Source organism: Clavelina lepadiformis, chromosome 7 (genome assembly GCF_947623445.1).
Source record: "Clavelina lepadiformis chromosome 7, kaClaLepa1.1, whole genome shotgun sequence".
Taxonomy (NCBI): Eukaryota; Metazoa; Chordata; class Ascidiacea; order Aplousobranchia; family Clavelinidae; genus Clavelina; species Clavelina lepadiformis.
The window spans coordinates 16,958,140-16,982,067 of NC_135246.1; the positions used below are offsets into that span (position 1 = coordinate 16,958,140).

Sequence of the window (23,928 nt, forward strand, 5' to 3'; positions counted from 1 at the left end):
TGTGGGATGTTTATGTGGCACTGACCACTACATTTTAAAGGTTTAGAGCAGGGATGTCCAACCTTTTATTATGGTGGGCCGCATTGTCACTTGAAATAATTGAATGGGCCGCAAAACCTATTAAATTTCAAGAAGAATGGGTACATGATATACATACTTTTGGGGTGAAAATGACTAGCGGGCCGCACAAAAATCTCAGGCGGGCCGCAGGTTGGACATCCCTGGTTTAGAGGAATCTCTAAGCTATCTCTAATATTTCTTATTTTTTACACTTTATTTCGATATTTCTCGATGATTTCATCGATTGCTGTATCAGTGTATCATTTGACTTCATGTTCAAATTTGATAATCATGTGTGACAGATGTGTAACTTTTCACCTACGTTAATTTGAAATTGCTGATTCATACTGACCATGCAGTTAATAATACGAATACATTAACGCAACGTTTTTTTGGCTTGGCATAGGCCTATAACAGGTAATTGCTAAATGTGGGCAACGTGTTTCAGACATTTCTATCTCGAGGATACTTATTGTTGTTCAGTGTGATAAAGCAAGTCAGAAGGGGAAAATTTTACAATTGCGCACCCATGCAACAACAACAGAAATGTTTCAGTTACAACGAAATGTAATTTAGACTTCACTTTCAGGCGTTGTCATGTTTACAACTTGCCATTTCGTTTCGCTTCATGTTTTATAGATTTTTAACTCATTATATTATGCGTTTAGTGTCCATTCTACTTGATACCAGAAATGACTAACCCAATTATTTTTGAGCACGTTTTAAGCCTTTTCGGCTTGGTCACTTTTTCTCACTCATTGGGCCGTATTAATAACTCCTGGCTTGATTTTTCGTCCCCACTGTGTTTAGCGAGATGTTTTAGAATTTTGTTTTATTGGTATTGGCAAACTATTACAGGTCTTTTTTATTAAATCAGAAAATTGATTTCTTGGGATTAACATAACTATTCTCAAGGCTATAGGCTACTTTTTAAGTGCAAGCTATGTTATGTGCTAATAGCCTATATATACTGGAAATAGTGGCTTCTGCACAAGCAAGTCTCATCAATGTACATGTCAAACTTTTTATCTTCACGCCAGTTTATGATAAAGAAACGAAATAAATTTACATTTTTGAATGCCAAGTTACGAAAGATAAACCTGGCCGTTTGGTACAAATTACATTATTATACTTGCAACGTACTTTTTAGGTATATGTTATGCACACAAATCATTGATAATGAGCGTTTTATCTGTCTGTACTCACTATGTAAACACAATAGAAATGCGTGCGATGTCTGCAATTGGCTCTTGGCCTATACTGTAGTTTTTTAAAACCGGGCTATAGCTGAAAGCAATGTTTGTAAAAAGTGACTTAATAACTGTCCTTTGGTAACTATTGCTACGGCCATAAATCGAGTATGGAAATTATAGCTGTAATATCGCTAAACTTTTAAAGTAGATTACACTATACATCGATATAGTTACATTAGTTTGGAAAAATGTTTGTCAGAAAATAAGTCCGATTATAATCGCCTACAATGAATATATATATAATTTATATTTACAGTTCAACTTGTCTTTAACATAAAACAAAAGTAAAATGGAAAACGCTTCATTGGAAAAGATAATTTTTTTCTGGGAAATATCTAGTGATAGTATTCGAAAAGAATCAAAATTTTTGCAAAATTGAAACTTGATGTTTAGCAATTACTTGTGACATAAACCTGTTTTTCCAATGAACAATAATAAAAACAACTCGCGCGTTATTAGGAAAAGTAGGTAATTACTTAAGACTATGTGGCACCTAAATTACGTAATTAAATTTTGAGTTACGTTCAACACTGTAAACTATAGGAGACTACTACTTATCAACCAGTAACCTCTTTCTATGTTTCAAAGGTGGTCGGCAGTGTTTAACTGCAACCTTATTTGAGTAAGGAAAAAACTGAACCTGTTATTTGAAGAACAAGCCAAAGTCGGAATTTGTTCTCACCATGAGTTTGCAGAAGTTTTGTGGGGAAGAATTTTTTGTGCGTTCAACAAGTTCAATTCTCTTTACTTTTATTATATTTGTTATATGTAATTTGCAATGTTTTTAGTATCACATATCTTTCAGGATGAAGACAAGACTTTGAACAGCTCGAACCCGGTTTTCAGCAACTGTTTCCAGCAACTGGTGTTTGATTTACCAGCATGTGTGTTCTTGTGGGTCTTTGTTATTCCATATTATCTGGTTGTGAGGAATTCACACTTGTCCTACATACCTGTATCACGACTGTTTAAGGCTAAAGTGGTAAGTAGATATGAATGTGATTGTTGTCATGAGGTATATATATTACTATATTCTAATTTGATTTGTTACTTTTGGTATGGCAGCCTGTGTCGTTATTTTAGTGTTGGTGACTCAGCAAACTTGCCGAAAGGTCATGTCATGCTGATTATAATTTGCAGCCCTGGGTGTTTATTTTAGAATTTGAAGGATTTTAGTTTTCGATTTCATGTTTTGACCTTACTTGGAGAGATAAAACTCTGCTATTTCTTGGAGTATATTCTTGTTCACTTTCAAACATTACACCACAGACCATGCCCACTCATTGCTTTTTCTTCGAAGGTATTTTTTGTTTTTATAGTTTGCCACTGTGGTTTTGTGGATATTGGCTTGGACAAACCTGATAAGAAGTATATGGGAATGGGGTCAAGGGATTACAGTTCCTGCCGTTGATCTCGTAATTCCATTAATTGTTGGACTTTCAATGGTTTGTGATTTATCAATTTAGGTTTTATCATACTGACTTTAGCAATTCAGAAATCTTTGTTTATTGGAAAGAAAAGAATGCTATAAAATGTTCATTTTTTGTTTAATTTTAGTTTCACGCTTAATTTTAGTAAATAATGTAACTTCCTGGGTTCATATTAAACTTTCAAATTTTTAAAACACCAACAGTAAATTTCGTAAGATATACATCCCATTGACGTTTCATTTTTGCGTTTTATTTTCAATGTACTAGTGATGTATTTTATGCACAATACAAACTTTTTTGTATAATAAAATATTTTATACAAATTTACGAACAGGCTTTGGCATCGTTACTGCTTCAATTTGATCGTATGAAAGGAATTCGATCATCTGGACTTTTGACAACCTACTGGATTATTTTCTTAGTTCTCTGGATATTTGCATTTAAATCAAAAATTGACTTGATTGCTGGTAGCTCTTCAGTAAGTCCCTGAAAGATAATTACCAAAAAATTGTGCTTTCTGCTTTTCACTATGAGCACATTTTAAATGAAGTTTTATTGGGTGTTTTATGAAGCCATGTGTATAAATATTTGAAAATGTTTACGAATACCAACTGTCTACATTCCACATCGTTCATGAAAAAATGGATTTGTTGTTGCTTTTTTCTAGGAACCCTTAACTGATGGCCAAGTTCTTCGTTGCATTACGTTCTTCATGTCATACTGTGCTGTCATTGTAAATTTTATCCTTTGCTTTTTTGCTGACAGTCCTTCAGCCTTTCGAGCAAAGGTAAAACAATATCTGCAAATCTTAACATAGCAATGAAATGAAAAAACCCTGTTTTGAAATATTTCATTTAGTTAACTTTATTTTAGCTTTAAACCAACTTTAAAGTTTAGAAAGCAAGGTTTTTGATAGGTGAATGACACAGAAATGCATGGTCCATTGATTAAAACAGATGAGAAAAAAGTTGAACATAAGCCATGTCCAGAAAGTGAAACCACGTTTCTGTCCAGTATCACATTTTGGTGGTTCACAAAGTATGTAAACAACTACTTCTATTTGTTATTACAATTAAAGTGTCTTTGTCGCGTATAGAGCTCACTGTGACACCACATTTTCGATAACCTATCTACTTAACCACACACCTACGTGTTATTTCTTGCTTTATCAACTTTTTGAGTGTCTTAGAATGGTGGTGAATGGATACAAACGTCCTATCAAAGATGAGGATTTATGGATTTTGAATAAAGCTGACCGTTCAGGAAATATTACAAAGCACTTCTTGAAGAATTGGTTTAAGGAATTAGCCAAGTATGTCAATGACTTTGTCAAAGTTATTTTCAGGGCAAATGCAGGATTTAAATATTAACAAGTCCAAGTTTTGTGTTATACTTAGATTATATTTACCAGATTGTATGTTATAGAGTTGGGGGTGTATATCTTAGATTTAAATTTTGCTTTACTATTAACCTGCGCACTTTCCCTTGAAAAAGCACAGAGAAAATAGTTTTGCTCATTTTTGTGATTGTGTTTGCCCTCAATCTGTCAAGAGAGAGTGACGTTTTTTGTCCCATTTATGCGGTAAAACACACAGTGGACCTAAGTATATCTTTTGCCTTATCGTATTCAAATATTATCGTATTCATATATCAGGTATTATCCTATTCCTACCGCTATATTCTTACTCTGTGCACGCCAGCCTGAAAGACGAATGCAATTAAATCACTACAGTATTGATCCCCGGGATTAGGTTTAGCCAAGTCGGTGCCATAACAGTCTTTATTATGCCAGATGCAGAGCAGCAGGCACTTGTGTGGATGAGAAAGGAGACCATGAGCCCAAGAAAGAAGCGGAGGTTCTCATCGCACAAAAAAGTAAGACGATAAAAAGACATCTTTTGCATAGAAATCACATCGATTCGCAACTACCGTACATTCCTATTTTTGAAAGCAAAGTCTTTGCAAGTTTTATTTATACATTTTTGGTGCGATTATGTTGTTGTTTTCCCTTACAATGGAGCATTAACAAAATATTTTGAGCACTGTTTCTTTTATAGAAAAACAAAAGAAAAAGGCCTCACTTCTATGGGCCATGTGCAAAACATTTGGCCCGTACTTTTTGATCAGTTCATTTCTCAAAGTTCTTCAAGACTGTTTGGCATTTGTCAGTCCACAATTGCTGAGGTACTATCATAAAAGTTGAAATATGCAATATGATGTTAGACATTGTTTTATTTATTTCATATTCCTTGGAAACCATGACTCACTACAATGGCTGCTATCATAAAACACGTGGAGTTGTGCACGTTTTTACTTTTTTCCAGTATTACTTAACATGTTGGCTGCCAGTGATAACTCTTTTCGTGAAAAGAATATTGGCTTCTGTTCCACTGCCAAGCATAACTATGCTATTTTATTGCCATTTTACCCCATGTCATTCTCAATTTTTGTACTTCACCTTTTATGTGTTACTGGGCAACCCATGGTATTTGGGAAGGACATGAAGATTTCCTCTGGCATCAAGAACAAGTCTGCATTTTAGTAGTTATTATTTGTCCTGAACATGATTGTATGACTGCTTTCTTTCTTTTGTTGTCTTAGTATGGCAACCTTTGAGCCCTTGACCCCATGGTGACCAAAATGTTAAAAAGCACCTTTTGTGATGTATTATGGCTTGCCCTTAATGGCAGACTTCATTGTTCTCCACAGTGCCCTTATTTCCTTTGCTTCAAGCGACAGCCCCCAATGGCAAGGCTATTTTCTGGCAGTTGGACTTTTTGTTATCGCGATCGTCCAGAGTGTAATTCTACAGCAATATTTCCACATCTGCTTCACTGTTGGCATGAGATTGCGCTCAGCCATTGTAGCAGCCATATATCAAAAGGTATTTCTTGATATACAGATTTTTAAATATTTTTACACTTACTCCATAACTTGGTTAGTCAGCTTGCATTTTTAATTTATTGGGTTGAATTTACTGAAGCTTTCTTATCTATTTCCATTTCTAATTGCTAACTGGATTTGGACTCAACATCAGTCACGGACTTTGCTTATTTTCCAGGCACTTGTGCTGTCCAACGCAGCTCGTAAGCAGAGTACTGTTGGAGAAGTAGTGAACCTGATGTCGGTGGACGCTCAGAGGTTTATGGACCTCATGTCATACCTCAACATTGTTTGGTCAGGTAACTAGTACTTTTCCGCCGTTATAAGTAAGTATATATTGTTATTTACATGATGATAATTACAGGCTTTCGACTTCTTTGTGTTAACTTTTCATGTAGGTCCACTTCAGATAATACTGGCGTTGTACTTCTTGTGGCAAGTACTCGGCCCTTCCGTCCTAGCAGGACTCGGTGTTATGATATTACTTATTCCCATCAATGCATTAATTGCTAGCAAGGCCAGGGCCCTTCAGGTTTGTGAACTGCATTGCATCATCCGTCATGTGCTTGCTGGATTGTTGAAATGAATGAAAGCACCGTTACATTCTCTGTTTAGGTGAAGCAAATGACCTACAAGGATGATCGCATCAAGCTGATGAATGAAATATTAAACGGAATGAAAGTTCTTAAAATGTATGCATGGGAAATGTCATTCAAGGTTAGTTACGGATGGGTTGTGTCTTAATGTGACTGATGAACAGCAGTATGAATTGTTACCTGTTTTGGTTGTGGATCTTATGTATCCTTAGGCTAAGCATTTTTTATCGTAGTACAATAACTGCCCCCATTTTAAAGCACATTATTATCAATGCACCCTGTCATGCCTGTATATTTTCACGTTACCATCCGTTAGTTAATTATTTTGCTGTTTGCCATAGGTTTTGATGCTGATCCGTGTTATTAAACAGCTATATATATTTTTAATACATATCTGATTTCTATTTTTACTTCCTTTTGACATCAATTTATTACTAATAAACATTTATTGGATAGTTTTGTGATTTTGTTGAGTATGTGTAGCATTTGTTTATTTCATGGTTTAGGATAAAGTGGCAGCAATTCGTCTAAAGGAACTGAAAGAATTAAGGAGAGCCGCTTACCTAAATGCTGCTTCTTCATTTACATTTGTCTGTGCTCCTTTTATGGTTAGTATACCAGATGAGGTGTTTTAGTGTGATTCATTTTTTATCTTGTATTTAACATCAAATGCTTTTGGGTTCCTGTTGTTTGCTGAATTTCTTTCAACTGTTTCAAGGTTTCTTGCACCACATTTGCTGTATATGTCTTGTCAGATGAAAAAAATGTTCTTGACGCACAGAAAGCATTTGTGTCTCTTTCCCTGTTCAATTTGCTTAGGTTTCCATTGACCATGTTGCCCATGGTTGTAACATCCCTCGTACAAGTATGTAAATTAAAAGCCGTCAATTATGCTGCCTGGTCATATAAATCGGTGTTGGTCATCACTTATCAGTTTCTTCAATTTCACATTTGCAGGCGAGTGTGAGTTTACAGCGACTTCAAGGATTTTTAAACAACGAGGAACTGGATCCAAAGAATGTCGATCGCAGCCCATCTTTGCCATCGGAGGATGCGATTAAAATTGAAAACGGCTCATTTAAGTGGGACAAGGAGGAAGACGATGTTCTTAAAAAGTGAACTAACATTTTTTCTTTTTCTCTGTACTTTCAAAGGTTGGTTAATAATTACGATGCCTTTGCTTTCCGCAGCATTACAATGTCAGTACCAGAGGGCACCCTGGCTGCTGTTGTGGGCCAGGTGGGATGTGGAAAATCATCACTGATGTCCGCATTGCTGGGCGATATGGAGAAAGTAGAGGGGCATGTCTCAGTTAAAGTATGTCCAATCTCACACAGGGGTTCTCAACCTTTTGCTTTCCTCGATCCCAATCGAAAACTTTTAATATGTTTTCACACCCCTGCAGGAATAAGATGTCAAATAGTAATAGCTTGTTGTCGAAATTAGTGGTGATAAAAGTATGGCCTTTCATTTGTTTCTACAAAAATGTGGCCTTCAATTAGGAAATACTTCTAAACACCTATTCCGAAAAATTTCCCTTGCACATCCCTGTTTCACAACCCCTAGAAGGTTCCCTTGCAACCCTGGTTGGGAACCCTTCTATTGAGTTTTGAGTAGTCTATAGCAGGGGTGTGCAACCTTTTGTACAAGAGGGCCAGATCCCAACAACTGGTTGAAACCGCGGGCCACACCTTTAATTAACATACACGTAGTTAAAAGCACAAAATCAATAACAGTTTCTTTCGTTATTGGTCTTGTGACTTTATTAGGGGTTATCTCCTTGCAGAAATATAAGTTAAGACGCAGGAATTTCTAAAGAAAACTGCAATTTAAATTTATTGTCACACCCGCTTTAAACGAATTCAGTGAGAAATTTGCAACTGGCTCATTTTCCCGACAACTTTTTCCAAATTTGCTTCAAAGGAAGTGCTAGCAATTCGAAGTCCATTTTCCAAGTGTTCGTCTGTCAAAACCGATCGATAGGGGGATTTCATGAAGCCCATTTTGGAAAAAAATTGTTCGCACAAATACGTCGAGCCAAAAAGTGCCATTTTTGAAGCTATGAATTTTTTCAAATGTGGAAAGTCATCTTGGGTGAGATGTTTTCGGTAAAAATCGCCAAGATTCATTTCCAAATACTTTTCTTTTAAATCACTCTGTTGTTGGAGATCAATCAGTTCGAGTTGGATTTCAGCTGGTGCTCTGTCAACATCTGTGTTGAATGGAGAAGAGAATATCTCAAACAAATGTTCATGAGATTTGAAGTCCTTGAAACGAGCTGAAAATTCATGCAACAATTTTTCAAGTTGCTCTACAAATTCAGCCTTCTTCTCCAAATTCATTCCACAGTCTCTCAAAGTTGGAAAGTGAAACACATTTCCTGTCTGCATGTGACTTATCCAAAGTCGTAATTTGGTCATAAAGCCTTTTATGTGGCCATACATCTCATTCGCATACTGGCTTTTTCGCTGCAGTTTTGTGTTGAGTTCATTCAGGTGCACAGTTATATCAACCAAGAAAGCTAGCTCGCACAACCAATTTTCGTCTTCCATTTCAGCTATTGGGCGCCCCTTAAATTTCAAAAAATTAGCGTTTCGCGGGCCGCACACCGTTCAAAATTGTCACTTCTCCGCGGGCCGCATATTTTTCCTTTGCGGGCCGCATTTGGCCCGCGGGTTGCACACCCCTGGTCTATAGGATCAGTTACTCCATCTATAAAACATCTAATAGTTACTTGCAGGAACTTTGCTTTTTCACTTTTTGTATACCCTACTATTAAGTAACTAGACCAGGGATGTCCAACCTTTTATTATAGTGGGCCGCATTGTCACTTGAAATAATTCAATGGGCCGCAGAACCTACTAAATTTCAAGAAAAATGGATACACAAAGAGCTGACTGGTACATTTTAATTAGGCTAAGATTCAAAGTCCAAAATACTACTTGGAGTGAAAATGACTAGCGGGCTGCACAAAAATCTCAGGTGGGCCGCAATGTGGCCCGCGGGCCGCAGGTTGGACATCCCTGAACTAGACAGTAAACTACCGTCTAGGTGTCGTGATATGAAGTATGATGAAATCTTGTTTAAAAAAAAAAATGTTTTTTAGGGATCAGTGGCTTATGTGCCCCAGCAAGCTTGGATACAGAATCTTACAGTTCGTGATAACATCACCTTTGGAAAACAAATGGATCCTTGCAAGTATCAAGACACAGTCAAGGCTTGTGAGCTTGAAACTGATTTTGAAATGTTACCCGCAGGAGATTATACTGAAATTGGAGAAAGGGTATAACCGACTTGGCTTCACTCTCTTATCTAATACAATTATTGGGCTGTTTTTCCACTGTTACATATGTTTTTTATCTTGAATAATTTATTCTAACCAGGGCATCAACCTGTCTGGGGGACAGAAACAAAGAGTAGCAATTGCAAGAGCTGTTTATCAGGATGCCCAGGTTAGCAGGGATTTCCCCTCAAATCTCTAATTTTAGTCTCTAGTTCTCTTAAACCTAGCATACGTTTTTAGTTGATAATAATACTTTGTGTAAAGAATTGCAGTTTTAAACAAAGATTTGGTTCATTACCAGGTATATTTGTTTGACGATCCGCTAAGCGCTGTGGATTCCCATGTTGGTAAAAATATTTTTACCAATGTTCTTGGTCCAGATGGTTGCTTAAAAACAAAGGTAATATCCTACATTTTTTTCTTTGGATTGCATCACTTAGTACAACGTACTGCAGTTCTTTATACTGAAACAGACTCTTTTAACAGACTCGAGTTTTAGTCACTCATGGTTTAGCTTTTCTTCCACAAGTTGACAGGATATTTGTCCTTGTCAATGGAGAAATATCTGAGGTGAGAGAGTGAACTTCTAAAGTATGTTTAGGATTTTGTCTTCTGATGCAGATATTTTATTTCGTGGTATATATTAAAAGAGAATCTATAATTGATGTAAGTTGCATTATTTGTCATGACTGATAGCAAACTTGAGATTCATACCAAAATATCTTTCACACCGCAGGTTGGTAATTACAACGAGTTGTTGAACAAGAATGGTGCCTTTGCTGAATTTTTGCGAAATTATGCTGTGACGGAAGATGACGAAAAAGTTGAAGGCGACCCAACGGGTAAACTTCTTGTTGAAATTGGGAAATAAATGCTATCTAGCATTGGAAAAAAGGTTGTTATAAACTCTACACGTTTATCATAATAAAGCAAGATTTTGCTTCAGTTTTATCAATGACATCGGACATGTTCTCCTTAAATGAGGAAGACATTGATAATGAAGTGGATATTGAAGAGGACGCGATTGCAAACGCCAGGAGAAAATTTATGAGGCAATGACTTGGTTGATTGGTTTTCTTTAAAATCTCTTTCGTCTGAGTATAAAATACATTGGCAAAATGTTATAATATGCCTCTTTCGTTTACAGCATTTTCTATTGTAGAACTGTTCGGGTTTATTCCACTTTTATTTGTAGTTACATGCATCAATGATTTTATTAACATTTCTATTATCAGTGTTTCCCATTTCATCATTATCCAATCCATATTTACTGTCTCAATTTATATCTACTTTTTTTAACAGGCAGCAAAGTAGAATGAGTATGGGGACAGGAAATGTGACCACTCCTATCCATGGTCCGGTCTGTAAATTTGTTCCCCTCAAGAAGAAATTGGAAGAAGAGAGAGTCTGTCACCTTCCACCCAAGAAAGAAGAAAGCAAGTTGATTCAACGCGAAAAAGCTGAGACGGGAAATGTAAGACATCGCTGAAGATTATTTTATGACTCTTGAAGTTTAATTCTTCTGCAACATATTTAAATTAGGATCTCCGATGCATTTTCACGAACAATGTATTGTCAGGTAAAACTCTCAGTGTTTATTTCGTACATGAGCTCAGTTGGATACTTCCTTTCATTTCTCATCATCCTGTTTTATATCATGCAAAACGTAGCTGGCGTGTATTCTAGTATCTGGCTTTCAGGTATGTATTAAAACAAGACATGTTTTTTACGGTACTGAGTTGACTTTACGGAAAACTTAATTGTAACTGTTTGCTTGACATATTTCACTCACCCTTACAGACTGGAGCACAGATCCTGTCAATCCAGACGGCACACAGAATGGAACTGATGTACGACTTGCAGTGTTCGGTTGCTTAGGAGTGTTTCAGGGTCAGTACTATGCATGACCAAGCTTCATACTTTCAACTTATTCACCTGGTTAATAGAGTGATACCTCAGATGGCTACCAACCCAATAACAAGACTGCCTCATCAATGGAAGCTTTTTTCCATTTTCAAATTTTTTCCATGGTTTTGAGTCGAATAAACGGGCTCTCTATGCCTTCGGGTGATGACCTTATGTTGCACCAGGGACAATTTTATCACATGACATGTGCGGAAATCTTTATGTTAGATAATTATCGCACCCGAAGAAAAATTGAGTAATTGGCTTTTTAAACCAAAATTGGGAAATATGACTGCCCCGATAGTAAGATGAGTTTTTGTTAGTCTCATGGGTGGTTTGCAATACTGAGGCTTCACTGTGTATTGTACAATGTAGATTAATTAGCAGTGTTTTACATGAGCCTTGTAAGATGTCCGCAGGGTTATTGCTACATTGGTGCATCTATTAAAATAATTTATTAAAAAGTAGCTTAACTCTTCAACTGGCTTGATCTTCAGCTCTCTTGGTGATGTTAGCATCATTCACTATGACATCCGGCTCTGTTGCGGCAGCGGCAGTTATCCATGTCAACATGATTTCTCGAGTTTTTCACTCACCCATGTCTTTCTTTGACACAACTCCGCTTGGTAGAGTTATTAATCGATTCAGGTCGGTTATCAGAAATCCAACCAGTAGAATCTAATCAGTGCTCTAATTTTTATGATTTTTGGAAGTGTTTAATTTCTATTATCCTGCAGCAATGTGAATAGATTTGATATTACAAAAATAGCCATTGAAATTTGAGCATGCACATAATTTGTAACTCAATTCTGGTCGTAGATATAGATGATTTAATAAGGAGAAAACTGTTGGTTTTTATTTAAACTACATATTGGTTCGATTAATCAGAATTCAACTAACAACTTAGAAAAGCATTTTTATACATTTTGCCAGACTTAATCTTCCCATTGTTTGTTATTTATTTGTTTAACCCCCAAATACCTGTTGACTCAATTATTTTATGACCAGCAAAGACATTTACTTGATTGATGAGGTCATACCAAGGGCTCTGTCTTCCTTTTTGGTAACACTCTTCAGCTCGCTGGCTACAATTTTTATCGTTATCTATGGAACCCCGGTGTTTGCTGCTGTCATCTTTCCCCTGTTACTGCTATATTACTTTGTGCAGGTTTAGTTATGCTTCAAAATGGCAGACAATCGGCACTGGGTCTTGATGTTTCGTATAAATTTGTCACTTTTAAGGCACATTTCGACGTAACATGAATGGTTACTTTCTGTAGGTTTAGGTCTGGATCAATATCAAGCTACATCAGGAAACACAGAGCTCCGCAAGCCTGTGACTTAAGTTGTTAGTTTAGGGCGATAAAAGTTCCAAAGAATTACAACCCATTTTTTATATTGAAGGGAATTTTTGTACTGATTGATTAATTATTATCACTGTTGATGTTTCGTACAATTTGATTGTTCGACGAAAAACGTTTATTACCTTCCCTTTTCTCTTTGTAATTATAAATTTAATGTACTGCAATTGAAGAAAGTGCAAAATTGAATTTTATTTTTCTGATGCTACCTAATTCATCATTTCTTGCTCTTGAGATGGGGGCATCAACTCTTCCTTTACTTCTACTTCCCTTGTAACTCGTTGTCACATTCTACCAACTACTTTCCCAGGCTTGTGCGTATTTCTCGAAGGGATTTCTTTGTACAGCGGTTGCTTGCAGGCTGCCCAATATCTGCATGATGTTATGCTCCACAACATTCTAAGAGTGCCAATGTCATTTCACGACCAGACACCAACGGGGAGAATCGTTAATCGCTGCAGTAAAGATATTGATGTGATGGACGATCTTCTGATCAAGTATGGGGTTTCATTGCTATTTTGCTGTTAAATTTTTGCTTTTTGTTTTACAGTTGTTTGTTATAAATGTGTTATTTATAGATATGATCATATCATCCTATGTCATGATCATATCATCATATGATATGATATGATCTTGCATAATTAGATACACCTGTAAAAACAACTGACCTGTGAAATGTTTAAAATTAAGTTTTATTTTCAATCAGAGTGCTGTCTTGGTTCTTCAACTGCATGTTCAAAGTTCTAGGGACATTGTTTGTCATCTGTTATGCCACACCTTATTTCACACTCGCACTGTGTCCTATTCTTATCCTCTACTTCTTCATACAGGTGAGCAATGATTGTTTTTGTAGTTCAGGCACAGTATCTGGCCTTGAAATTGAGGAACCCTTAATAATTAATTATTAACTTCGTTGCCATGTGGACCGAAGCATTTTATGTTGTGTGTGAAAGCATTCATGTAGCCTATGTTGTATACCATTTGTGCATGCGATTATGCACGTTTAGGTAATGTTCATACATTTATGCGTTTCAAGAAATTTATTTACTAAGTCAATTTAATTAATGCTAAACAGAAATGCCAGAAGTCCAACCGCTTTCTTGAAGTTTGATATTTGATTATTTGGCTATCTATTTCTTTATAACAAACCATTTCATGCATGATTTACAACCTAGTATAAGTAGTATTAGTAGTAGTAGTACTGTATTATAATTGCTAATTTACAATATCATTTGAAACTCACGAATGACGACCAATTTTTTATCTCAGAATGTACTGCTACATTGACTACCAAACTGGAAATAGTTATTTTGGATGTGAAAAATAACAACATGAGCAAAATTATGTTTATTTGGTGAATTACAAAACATTAGTGCCTATTTTCCTGGCAGAAATTGTACAGTTAGAAAAAAATGTTTGTTAACTTCTGCCTATCTCAAATGATCCAATTGGTCGGGACAATGGTGACTTTTTCTGTAATAGTATATATATACAGAAAATCTTTACGTTTTAAAGCTTTGTTACGATCAGTTAAGCCATTGGTATTAACTGGTTTATCTGGTATATTAATTGGTTTATTAATCTTAAAATCAGAAAATTAACAGGCGCAGCTTTTAACATAACATGCTTTTTAGTTAGTGTTTGCTTGACCACAATTAAAACATCATATACTTTCTGAAGATTTTCTTTTGGTATTCAGTTATCTGACAGGATAAATGTTGCGAAATTCCCACTCATTTTTATGAGTATAAATTATAGTTAAACGAATAACCAAGTCCATGTTTCAAAAGCTTTGCAATTTCAGTTATAGTGAAACTTAGTACCGCAGTTCCCAAAGGTAGTTTTCGAGGTAGATGTTTTTTGAGAAGTTTATTTGTCTTAATGCACTTTAAGACTTTTCCTCTGAGAACTTTGTCGTAGCTTGCACAATATGCCGATGGAGGGGCTCTCAGAATAGTTATAAAGTGGCAGTAATTGAGGGGAAAATATTTAAAAATGACTTTAGTTATGTCCTGAAAAGGTTTAAAATTGGTAGCAATTTTTGTGAGGGAATCTTTGTTTTGTGCATGATCGGAATTACTATAAAATTTCAAAATAGGTGTATCATTAGAAATTGCATTTTACATTTCTGACATGCTGTAAGTGCAGTGCTGCATGTTGTAAGTTTTCTGATGTTTGCTTGTTATCAAGTGATTTGCATGCAAGAGAAATTTATAAAATGCATTGACATAATTGTTCAGTATTATTGGTGTTACATTTTCAACAAAATTTCTATTTCCACCCACATTATAACATTGTTTGCAATTAGTGTTAGTATTATTAGTAATGGTATTGTTAGTATCGGTGTAGACTGTAGAGTCGTGTCTAAAGATTGTTTTCGTTTCTTACAGGTTGGTGATATGGGCAAGTGGAAGCCAACGCATGAATTTGTGTTTGTCTTTTTGTAGTGAAAGAGTTTTTAAGATTGCAGCACATTAAAGTTCACAGTAAAAAATTTTATGTGCTATTTTTATGTTTGACACCACTAAGTATTAATATGACAACATATTATTGTAGTGATATTAAAGATTATTAAATAATTGAGGCATTTGCCATATGAAGATCGCAGGGTATATGCTGTTCTGCCATTTATCACCATGCAATTGGCTGCGTTTTTCACTTGTGTGGTTTTTACTTATTTTTTATCACTTTTACTTCAATCGTTACTGATACTTCTTCTCATGTTCTTCTTGCATCTCATTTATTTGAGAAGTTGTTTTTATAATTTCTTCTTGCCTGGCATGTAAGAAATTAGAATTATATTTTATGAAGTATTTTTGCACCGATGTAGTTAGTTTATTACTGGATCGTGGACTTCCTATATTGCGCAATACTGGCTGAGATGCTAGTGCAGGTGTTAGAAAAGTGCAGTCTAGCTTGCTTGCTTGGAAGTAGAATAGTTTTATTTTTGCTCAACACATCTTACCTGATGACTTATCTTATTTAGTCTGTGCATTGGGTAGTTTCTTTTCAAACCTTATTAAAATTAGGTTTGAGAAAAATTCAATTTAAACTAGAAACTTGTATGAAATCCAAAGACCCAGTTACCCTTGCTGTCATTTTGAAAATAAAACACTTTTTAGTCTTGTAGAATAGAAAAATATTTTTGATACTTGTGATCTTGTTTCAAGAACACTGAAAAGACTCAATAAGCCACCTTTTTTTTCAGCGATTTTATGTGAGGACATCACGCCAACTAAAGCGTTTGGAATCGGTCAGTCGGTCGCCAATTTATTCTCACTTTGGTGAAACAGTAACAGGTGCGATGTTTGCTTGTTTTTTTTTACAAAATCACTGCATGCATCTTATTATGTATTATGACTCATGCATCAATGCATCCAATCGTGCCAAATTTAATTTTTTTGAAATTTTGTGGACATGATTAACATTGTCGGACATTGCGCATAGGTGCAAGTACCATTCGAGCTTACGGCTTGCAAAAGAGCTTCATCAAACAAAATGAAGAGAAAGTTGATATTAACCAAATGTCATATTATCCAAACATTGTCTCTAACAGGTTATTACATTATGCAATTCAAATAATAGGACTTTGGTCTTAATATAAAGCAAGTAAACCTAATTTGGTCACTTTAGAAGCAGTAACGACAATAGTTATGGCACTTTATTGATTTAACAATAACATTTGTAATGTATCTATATTATTCTAAAATAAGTCTTTTATCTGTAGGTGGTTAGCACTGAGGTTAGAATTTGTCGGAAATCTTATGATTCTTTTCGCTGCTGTGTTTGCTGTAGCAGCGAAAGGAAATATCAGTGACGGAGTGGTCGGTCTCTCTGTGTCTTACGCCATGCAGGTGAAGATTGTCATTATATGATTTACTAAACCTTTCATTACTTACCGTACTGCATAATTTATTAATATATTTTTCATATTTTGTTGAGCACCATACAGTTACTTTCAAACTAAATAAAAATGTTACACATATAATCTCATTCTCAGCTGCAGATTTAGGAAGTTAGATTTAAATGTGCAGCTGATCAAACCTTAAGATGTCTCTTCAGGTATGAGCACTGACATTTTTACGGATTTCATCTCTGGATTTAATTTTCAGATAACCCAAACTCTGAACTGGATGGTAAGGCAATCCAGTGAGCTGGAAACTAACATTGTTGCCGTTGAAAGGGTGGAGGAATATTCCAATGTGAAACAAGAAGTAAAAACTATAGTCGGTTTTAACAGTATCAGAACCACATTAATTTTGCAAGTTTAAAGTTGTAGTTGTTTTGCCGTATCACTTCAATTTCTAATATTGCTGTATTTTTGCTTTTGTGTTTAGGCGCCACTGATAGTGGACGATGAACGACCTCCTGATAACTGGCCAGCAGATGGCCGGATAAAATTTGAAAATTACAGTACAAAATATCGACCGGAGCTGGACCTGGTTGTGAAAGACATATCGATTGATATTAAAGGCGGAGAGAAGGTGGCTTTTTACACTTCTTTGCATGGGTTTTGAGTGAAATTGTTAAGCGTGGTACTTTTAAATACATTTTTTTAAATTTTTGATAGAAAATAATTTTCCTGCAGTCGTAGAATAGGGTATTATTTCCTTAAATGTGCAACAAATGATATCTTTCCTATTTTATGTTATAGATTGGAATTGTTGGTAGAACTGGTGCTGGAAAATCCTCATTGACATTAGCTCTCTTTCGAATCATCGAAGCAGTCGATGGATGCATCTTAATTGATGGGAAAAATATTTCCAAGATGGGTCTGCAAGATCTGAGGTCTAAGCTGTCCATAATTCCCCAAGTAAAAATCCAATTCATTGATTGCTTGGCGGTTATGTTATGTTATGGTTACTGCATTTATTTCTGTAGCATGAGCAAATTTTCATTTGCATATTTCACATGGTACATGGCACATACAACTCACTGTCAGTAGTATATCACAAGTATTACAAGTTCATAATGCTACACAGGTGTCCCAGAATTTTTGCTACAGGTTTGTATTTTGTTATTTTTAACTTGCTAGGATCCTGTGCTCTTCTCCGGGAGTTTGAGATTGAATCTTGATCCATTTGATCACTACACAGATGATGAACTATGGGATGCTTTGGAACACTCTCATCTGAAAAATTTTGTTATAAATCTTCCAAATAAGCTGGAGCACGAAGTAACGGAGGGAGGAGACAACCTAAGGTGCTGTAGTTTGCTTTGTGAGACAGCTTTTATAATGTTAAGTAAGTTTAGATGTAATCATAGTGGGATCATTTAGAAGTGGACAGCTCTTGAAAACTAAACCTCTGTTTAGCTCGCATTTTTTGTCACGTTTTTTTGTAATTCCAAGTGTTACTTCTTCAGTTATACAATTATGCTCCTACTAACTCAGGGGTGTGCAACTTCTTCGGTCGGCGGGCCTGATATGAGAAAATGAAGTACTTGGCGGGCCGGATTCCTGAATAGATTGGAACGCAGCTTTGTCTTATTAATGTTCATGGTCGAAAATGTTTGCTCATAAATGTATGTAGACCCGAACAGAACAAGTAGATTTATGGCCATCTTTCTCAGGTTGGCAAACTTGGACTTATTCAGTGACGCAATACAGGGATTGCGGCAGAATGTGGCCGCAGGCCACATTATCATGTAAGACCGGAAACTGTCTGCGGGCCGCTCAAAATCCCGTCGCGGGCCGTATGTTGCCCACCCCTGTACTAACTGATCTTTTTTCAAAAATTGCTGTTGATTACTGGGTCACAAATGGGTATCGCTTTCTGCATTTTAAACCTTCCGTTTACTTTTCAGTGTTGGCCAACGACAGCTTGTATGTCTTACACGTGCTCTTCTACGAAAGTCCAAGATACTGGTCCTTGACGAAGCAACAGCCGCTGTAGATTTGGAAACTGATGATCTCATACAGGTTGGTTATATGACGTGAGCATGATTTCATGGTATGTATTTCATGAAATAATATCTTCTGTGTTTCTGATTTGGAGATCCATGATCCAAGTTGCAGCCTATTTGATTATTTTACTATTAAAACTATTACTGCGACCTGAGGTGCATGTTTGTTTACTACTATCTCTTGTCAGGCTACTATTAGAGTGCAGTTTGAAGAATGCACAACTTTCACGATTGCTCATCGTCTGAATACAATCATGGACAGTACAAGGTAAAACTCACCTAATCATTTTGTAGTTTGCATTAATGCCTAAGAATTTTCTAGGCGTTCTCCCTGCAGCTAAATTCAGTTCATTCAATTTAATCTCTAATTATTTCTATCACAATATAATTGCCTCATGCCTCTTTGTATGATGTTGCATATCTGCAGTTGGGTCAACCTTACATTAATTTCCATTTCATTAACTTGCTATTCATGCATCATGGGTAAGTCTGTATCATACGGCCCCACAATGCTTAGCCCACTCTATTTTTTAGGGTGTTGGTCCTTGATGCCGGTCGTATTGCCCAGTTTGACTCGCCAACAAATCTCCTGAAGCCGAAGAAAGGAATTTTCTATGAAATGGCGAAGGATGCCGGACTTGCTTAACCTGAGCATCGCTTCAAAAGATAAATAGTTTATGAGTTACTTTAGTAGTCATTTTGAGAATGTTTTGTGAGGTTGCTAGTTAATAGTTCCACTAATTATTACTTATTGCTTAGCCATATTATCCAGTTATCCACTGCTGCTTTTGTTTTAACTTTGATACACATGCTAGATATAATATCATACCTCCTAATGCATTGTTTTGTGCTGCTTTCCCACAGTTTCAACCATTTTTTATTGGATTTCGTTTCGCCTAATTAGTAATTTTCAGATTTCTAGGATAATTCTTAAATGTTTTCTAAAAGCTCTGAATTGGAGCAAGTTTACTGAGCATCTTGTAAGACGTTATTTAAGAAACATTTGTACCCAAGTTTTTGTACTTTTTGAACATTTCTACTAGATACTACTGCACCCTGATGTCGCCAACATCAAAGTATTACAGTGTATAGAAATGCTCACATGCATAGTGTTGTTTGTATAGTGCATATTTGTAGTTTAGATGTTACAATCTGCATGTCAGTTTAATTTTTTTGTAGGTTTGTTTTATTTGTGTTTGATTAATTCATTTAAAAAACGTAGTTCCTGTGCGCAAAGTGCTTAACTCATAGGGTTTTTCGTATGTTCCAACTTCCGAATTCAGTTCAACAAATAACCAGTTCCATTGGTAATTCTGTAGTTTTTTCTACTATATATAGGTGTCACTTTTGCCATTCTGTAAATTTTTTTATTATGAGGCCTTTTCTACATGGTTGAAGTATTGCTTTTCTATTATTGAAAATCTCATTGGTTCTAACGCTTAACAGTGCTTGTCATTTTGTTTCATATAATTTAGAAAAAATGGTAAAAAAAAATAAATAATTGGTGAAGAAGCAATAGTTTGTGTTGTATTTAGGATACTTTGTTAAATAACGATAGTTATAAACAGTCAGTGATATGAACAGTTTCCTTGGGAAACCTCATCAAGCTACAAAACGTACATTGAAAACTACAAGAAATAGGGTTTCGTTTTACAGCTAAATCACACTGTTACATCACTACTGTATGACACTTGACCAAGAATTCTTTTGATTGTTGTTACAAGGTTCCTTTATGACAGTTGTGTAATATGTACATTAAAACAGGAAAATAGAAGAAAATCTAGCCTTCCATAGAATCGTCAAGTTTGGGTAGAAATTATGAACCAATCGTAGCAATAACGCAGCAAATAAAAAAATTCAAAATCAATTGCATGTGAATACGAAATTAATTGCCGAAATATTGCGATTTCCAAAGCATGGGCTTTGCTGGAATGAATGTGATAGTTTGATCATGGAAGTACTTTGGTAAAAATTCATGCTCTTGATCATTTCATTTGATGATTGCTTCCACAACTACATCAACTTGGAAGCAGATCCAGTTGCTTCTCTGTCTCAACCTGACACAGTGAAGAGTTTTATCAATGTTAAGATAAGCTGTGTTTAAATATTAGTAGATTTCAAATGACTATTACGAGGTTATTAAACCTGGATAAAGTTCACTAAGAATGAATGAATTGTCATAAATACAGTATCAAATACCTCTTTCACATTGTTAACGGCATTTAAACCCATCAATCTTTCTTGAATGGCATCCTGTACCACAAGCAAGTTTTCTTCGTTTAACTCTTCTACTAGAGCCAAAGTTGCAGTTAGAATGTTGTTACCTGTACTACTGGCAAGCTGTAAAAACAATAAAAGTAAATGCATTTAAACTACTATTTAACTGGCACTAAATAAGGGATATATATTTGTACTCAACTGGAGGTATGAAGTTTAGCAAAATTGTGAATGTAGTAAAAGAGCTTTAAAACAAACCATTGTTCCCCGTGAAGGCTTGTGCTGCTTGGGAAAGGACCCAAGCTTGGTAGCTTGAATTGGTTTAAAACCTAGTTGCACTCGCAGTTGACTACACAATACATGCAAAGACAGGTTTAAAATCGTTGAAAGTCATTGATGTAGATAGCAAAGTTTAGATTCATATGTAAGGTGCTTACTTTGTCTCTTCCAGTGTCATTTGAATTGCGGACTCTGAACCTGTATCTTTGGCATCTCCGTCATCGCTTACTGCAGCACTGGAAGTCCTGTCTGCAGCATCACTGATACTCTTTGTTTTTTCATTATCACCATCCAAGTTGTCTGATGTTGATGTAATTTCTGCAGTATCTTCCACTTTCTCTTGAGAATTAGTTTCGTCCTCGCCAGCGGTGGAGGAGGGGTCAGTTGCATCGAATTTGTTTACCAGTGCTTTTTGCAACTCGTTGTTAGAAACAGCTATGATAACAAGAAACAGTTAACTACTGCAATAAACAACAATGTCTAAAATACATCACTTACAGCACAACAAAGTGATAGAAATTTTGACTTACTGATATTATCCAGTTTATGAAGATGTGGTAAATATTTTATAACAGATAGTCTGTATTCTTCCTCTGTGATACCTTCACTGAAAGGATTGCCAGAGAGCCATAATAATCTGCCAATTAGAGTCAATTAGGCTAAAAATCAACAGTTGACCAATAAGGACCATTTTTCTGCAATTGTTGGTCCAAGTAAAACGTAAACTTTATTACGAATCAACTTTTTACATTTACCTTAAATTTCTTAAATCTTTTAAATGAGTAATCTCAGAAATAGACTTAATTTGATTCTTTCGCAAATAAAGCTCCTTCAGCCCAGTGCATGCTGATAACGGCTCTAAACTTTCAATCTGATTTGCACTGCAAAATAAGGATTAAGTATATAGTTAGATAAACACTATGACAAGATTATTTTAACTGAAAAGTAACAACAAATTGAGTAATTAGCTGTGCTAAAGTTGAGATTTAGAACACACAAACCTTGCATTAATCACTTCAATGTTTGGAACTTTTTCTAGTATGGAAATCTAAATAAAAGTTAATTACTTAAATAATGACGGTTTAAAGCATTGAAATAATGAATTAAACATTTCCCACATAACAGAAAATTTTAAAAAGAAAAGCAATAGATATTTGCAATACAATATCAAACATCTATGACAAAATCGAAAACTATAAATGTTATCTGTTAATAAATATCAATGAATTCAATACAGTACTTCCTTGATCATCTGGTCTTGTGGGAACATTGATTTTTGAAATTTGTAAGAATAAGCAAAAAAAAACGAATATTTGTGTTGTACGAATATATTGTATATCTAAGATTTAAAACAAGGCTCTTAAATTTTTTGTTTCCTTTCAAGTACGAAGCTATATCTGTTTAGCTATAGCTATGAGAGGATTCACAGTTTGTTTGTTTTACTGTATTATTACAACATAAAGCCATTTCATCAGATGACTGGATTATCAAATACTTGCTAAACGAGGTACGAATAATTGATGAAGCATTGTACTTACATACTTTTACATTCTATGTTTTAATTTTACAAACACAACTTACGTCTGTCAATCCATTTCCCCTTCAAACAAAAATTATAAAGAAGTCAGTAAGAATTAGAGGCTAGTAGTAGTGAAAAAATCATTGATAATAAATTACACTAAAGCAGAAAAAGTGGCACACACGCAACTAACAAGACTTATCAATGTTCACACCAAACTTCTCTGGATTCATGACGACTCATAAGTCATAATACATAAACAAGACAAACTAGTTGTTTTAACACCAATTTATAATAATTTAACAGCAAAAAAGCTTTTATGCATACTGTTACGTTGAAAATTCTGTCTCTACACGCACGATTTGTTGTGAAATACTACCATACTTTTCAGACTAGAATTTAGAAAAGTTTTAAATAATTTGTGAAAAGCAACATCTTGACATTTTTTAAAACTTGACTTCAAATAAAGTAATATAAAAAAAATATAAAACAACGAATAAACCAACAGCAATATTGACATTGTATTATTTATATAGGCCTAGTTTAAGTTGCTGTATTTAATAAATTAATTCACTTTCTCAAATTACCAGCAATTTAATGTTTTCACCCCAGTAAGTTCGTTTGCTCTAGCTCGTGCTAGTATTAATTTTTCAGTCAATTTGACCATGATGCGTTTGGTGTCAGTTTATCACTTTGACTTCATCCTTTGTACTTCTTACGTCAATATCATTAATGAAATTTCAACTTCACCAAATGAGTCTTTTCCTCAACCATGACTCTAGCACTCATTAGGGACTTACCCGTTGTTCCTGGTTGCCATCTTTCGTTAAATGTAGCTGTCATAATATATCTATGGACCTGTGTGCGCTAAATTTCTAAATGGAAAAATTATTTTTGAGTAATTTACAAATATTGTTTACTTGTAAACGTATCGTTTTGTTTATCGTATCATATCTATTTTTTGCGATTTGAGTACCAGAAGCAAAAAGTATAGTGCTAATCTTGTTGCAATAGACTTGTGATAAATATATCAATTAATGTAATATAAAATTGTGTACGACATAGAATTCTCGTCTATCGAATCAGCGAAGCATAACACTTTGTGACGTAGTCGATGCTTCCACTGTGCGTGCATTTTGATTTATTCAGCCCTTTTGGTTTCTACGTTCAACGCCGCAACATGTCTTTGTGCTGTTGCTGTCACAATGTTCTATCTTGATTTATTCGTTCAATGAAAC

The 23,928-nt window shown here is 35.3% G+C and overlaps 2 protein-coding genes across 7 annotated transcripts; one reads left to right on the top strand and one right to left on the bottom strand.

Annotated features, from left to right (window-relative positions):
* Nucleotides 1–1,898: 1,898 nt before the first annotated feature.
* On the top strand, nt 1,899–20,191 carry LOC143466241 (multidrug resistance-associated protein 1-like). 6 transcript variants are annotated; one of them, XR_013118728.1, is made up of 38 exons: nt 1,899–2,032; nt 2,119–2,295; nt 2,633–2,758; nt 3,078–3,221; nt 3,411–3,530; nt 3,660–3,781; nt 3,933–4,055; nt 4,536–4,618; nt 4,801–4,927; nt 5,453–5,627; nt 5,805–5,925; nt 6,025–6,158; nt 6,242–6,343; nt 6,729–6,830; nt 6,941–7,087; nt 7,180–7,337; nt 7,413–7,539; nt 9,329–9,505; nt 9,606–9,674; nt 9,807–9,905; nt 9,992–10,075; nt 10,242–10,347; nt 10,452–10,557; nt 10,808–10,979; nt 11,085–11,205; nt 11,306–11,395; nt 13,082–13,268; nt 13,478–13,601; nt 15,980–16,070; nt 16,219–16,327; nt 16,499–16,625; nt 16,884–16,985; nt 17,109–17,255; nt 17,426–17,584; nt 17,807–17,973; nt 18,164–18,294; nt 18,577–18,691; nt 18,864–18,882. XR_013118728.1 is itself a non-coding variant. In XM_076964878.1 (38 exons), the coding sequence occupies exons 1-38, from the start codon at nt 1,997–1,999 to the stop codon at nt 19,319–19,321; spliced, it is 4,668 nt and encodes a 1,555-aa protein (XP_076820993.1). In that variant the 5' UTR covers nt 1,899–1,996; the 3' UTR covers nt 19,322–20,191. The 6 variants fall into 6 exon arrangements, 4 of the variants coding, with proteins under 4 accessions (XP_076820993.1, XP_076820992.1, XP_076820994.1 ...); XM_076964878.1 differs by lacking the exons at nt 13,082–13,268; nt 13,478–13,601; nt 18,164–18,294 and adding exons at nt 11,908–12,058; nt 12,419–12,578; nt 19,210–20,191 and having other exon boundaries at nt 18,864–18,943; XM_076964877.1 differs by lacking the exon at nt 18,164–18,294 and adding an exon at nt 19,210–20,191 and having other exon boundaries at nt 18,864–18,943.
* LOC143466242 (cilia- and flagella-associated protein 410-like) lies at nt 20,181–23,466 on the bottom strand. Its single transcript, XM_076964882.1, has 9 exons — nt 23,278–23,466; nt 22,753–22,771; nt 22,173–22,219; nt 21,927–22,052; nt 21,702–21,808; nt 21,330–21,606; nt 21,151–21,241; nt 20,875–21,015; nt 20,181–20,732 (listed from the first exon to the last, which is right to left on the bottom strand). Exons 1-9 carry the CDS (start codon nt 23,355–23,357, stop codon nt 20,694–20,696), a joined length of 927 nt encoding a protein of 308 aa, XP_076820997.1. The 5' UTR covers nt 23,358–23,466; the 3' UTR covers nt 20,181–20,693.
* Nucleotides 23,467–23,928: the final 462 nt, after the last annotated feature.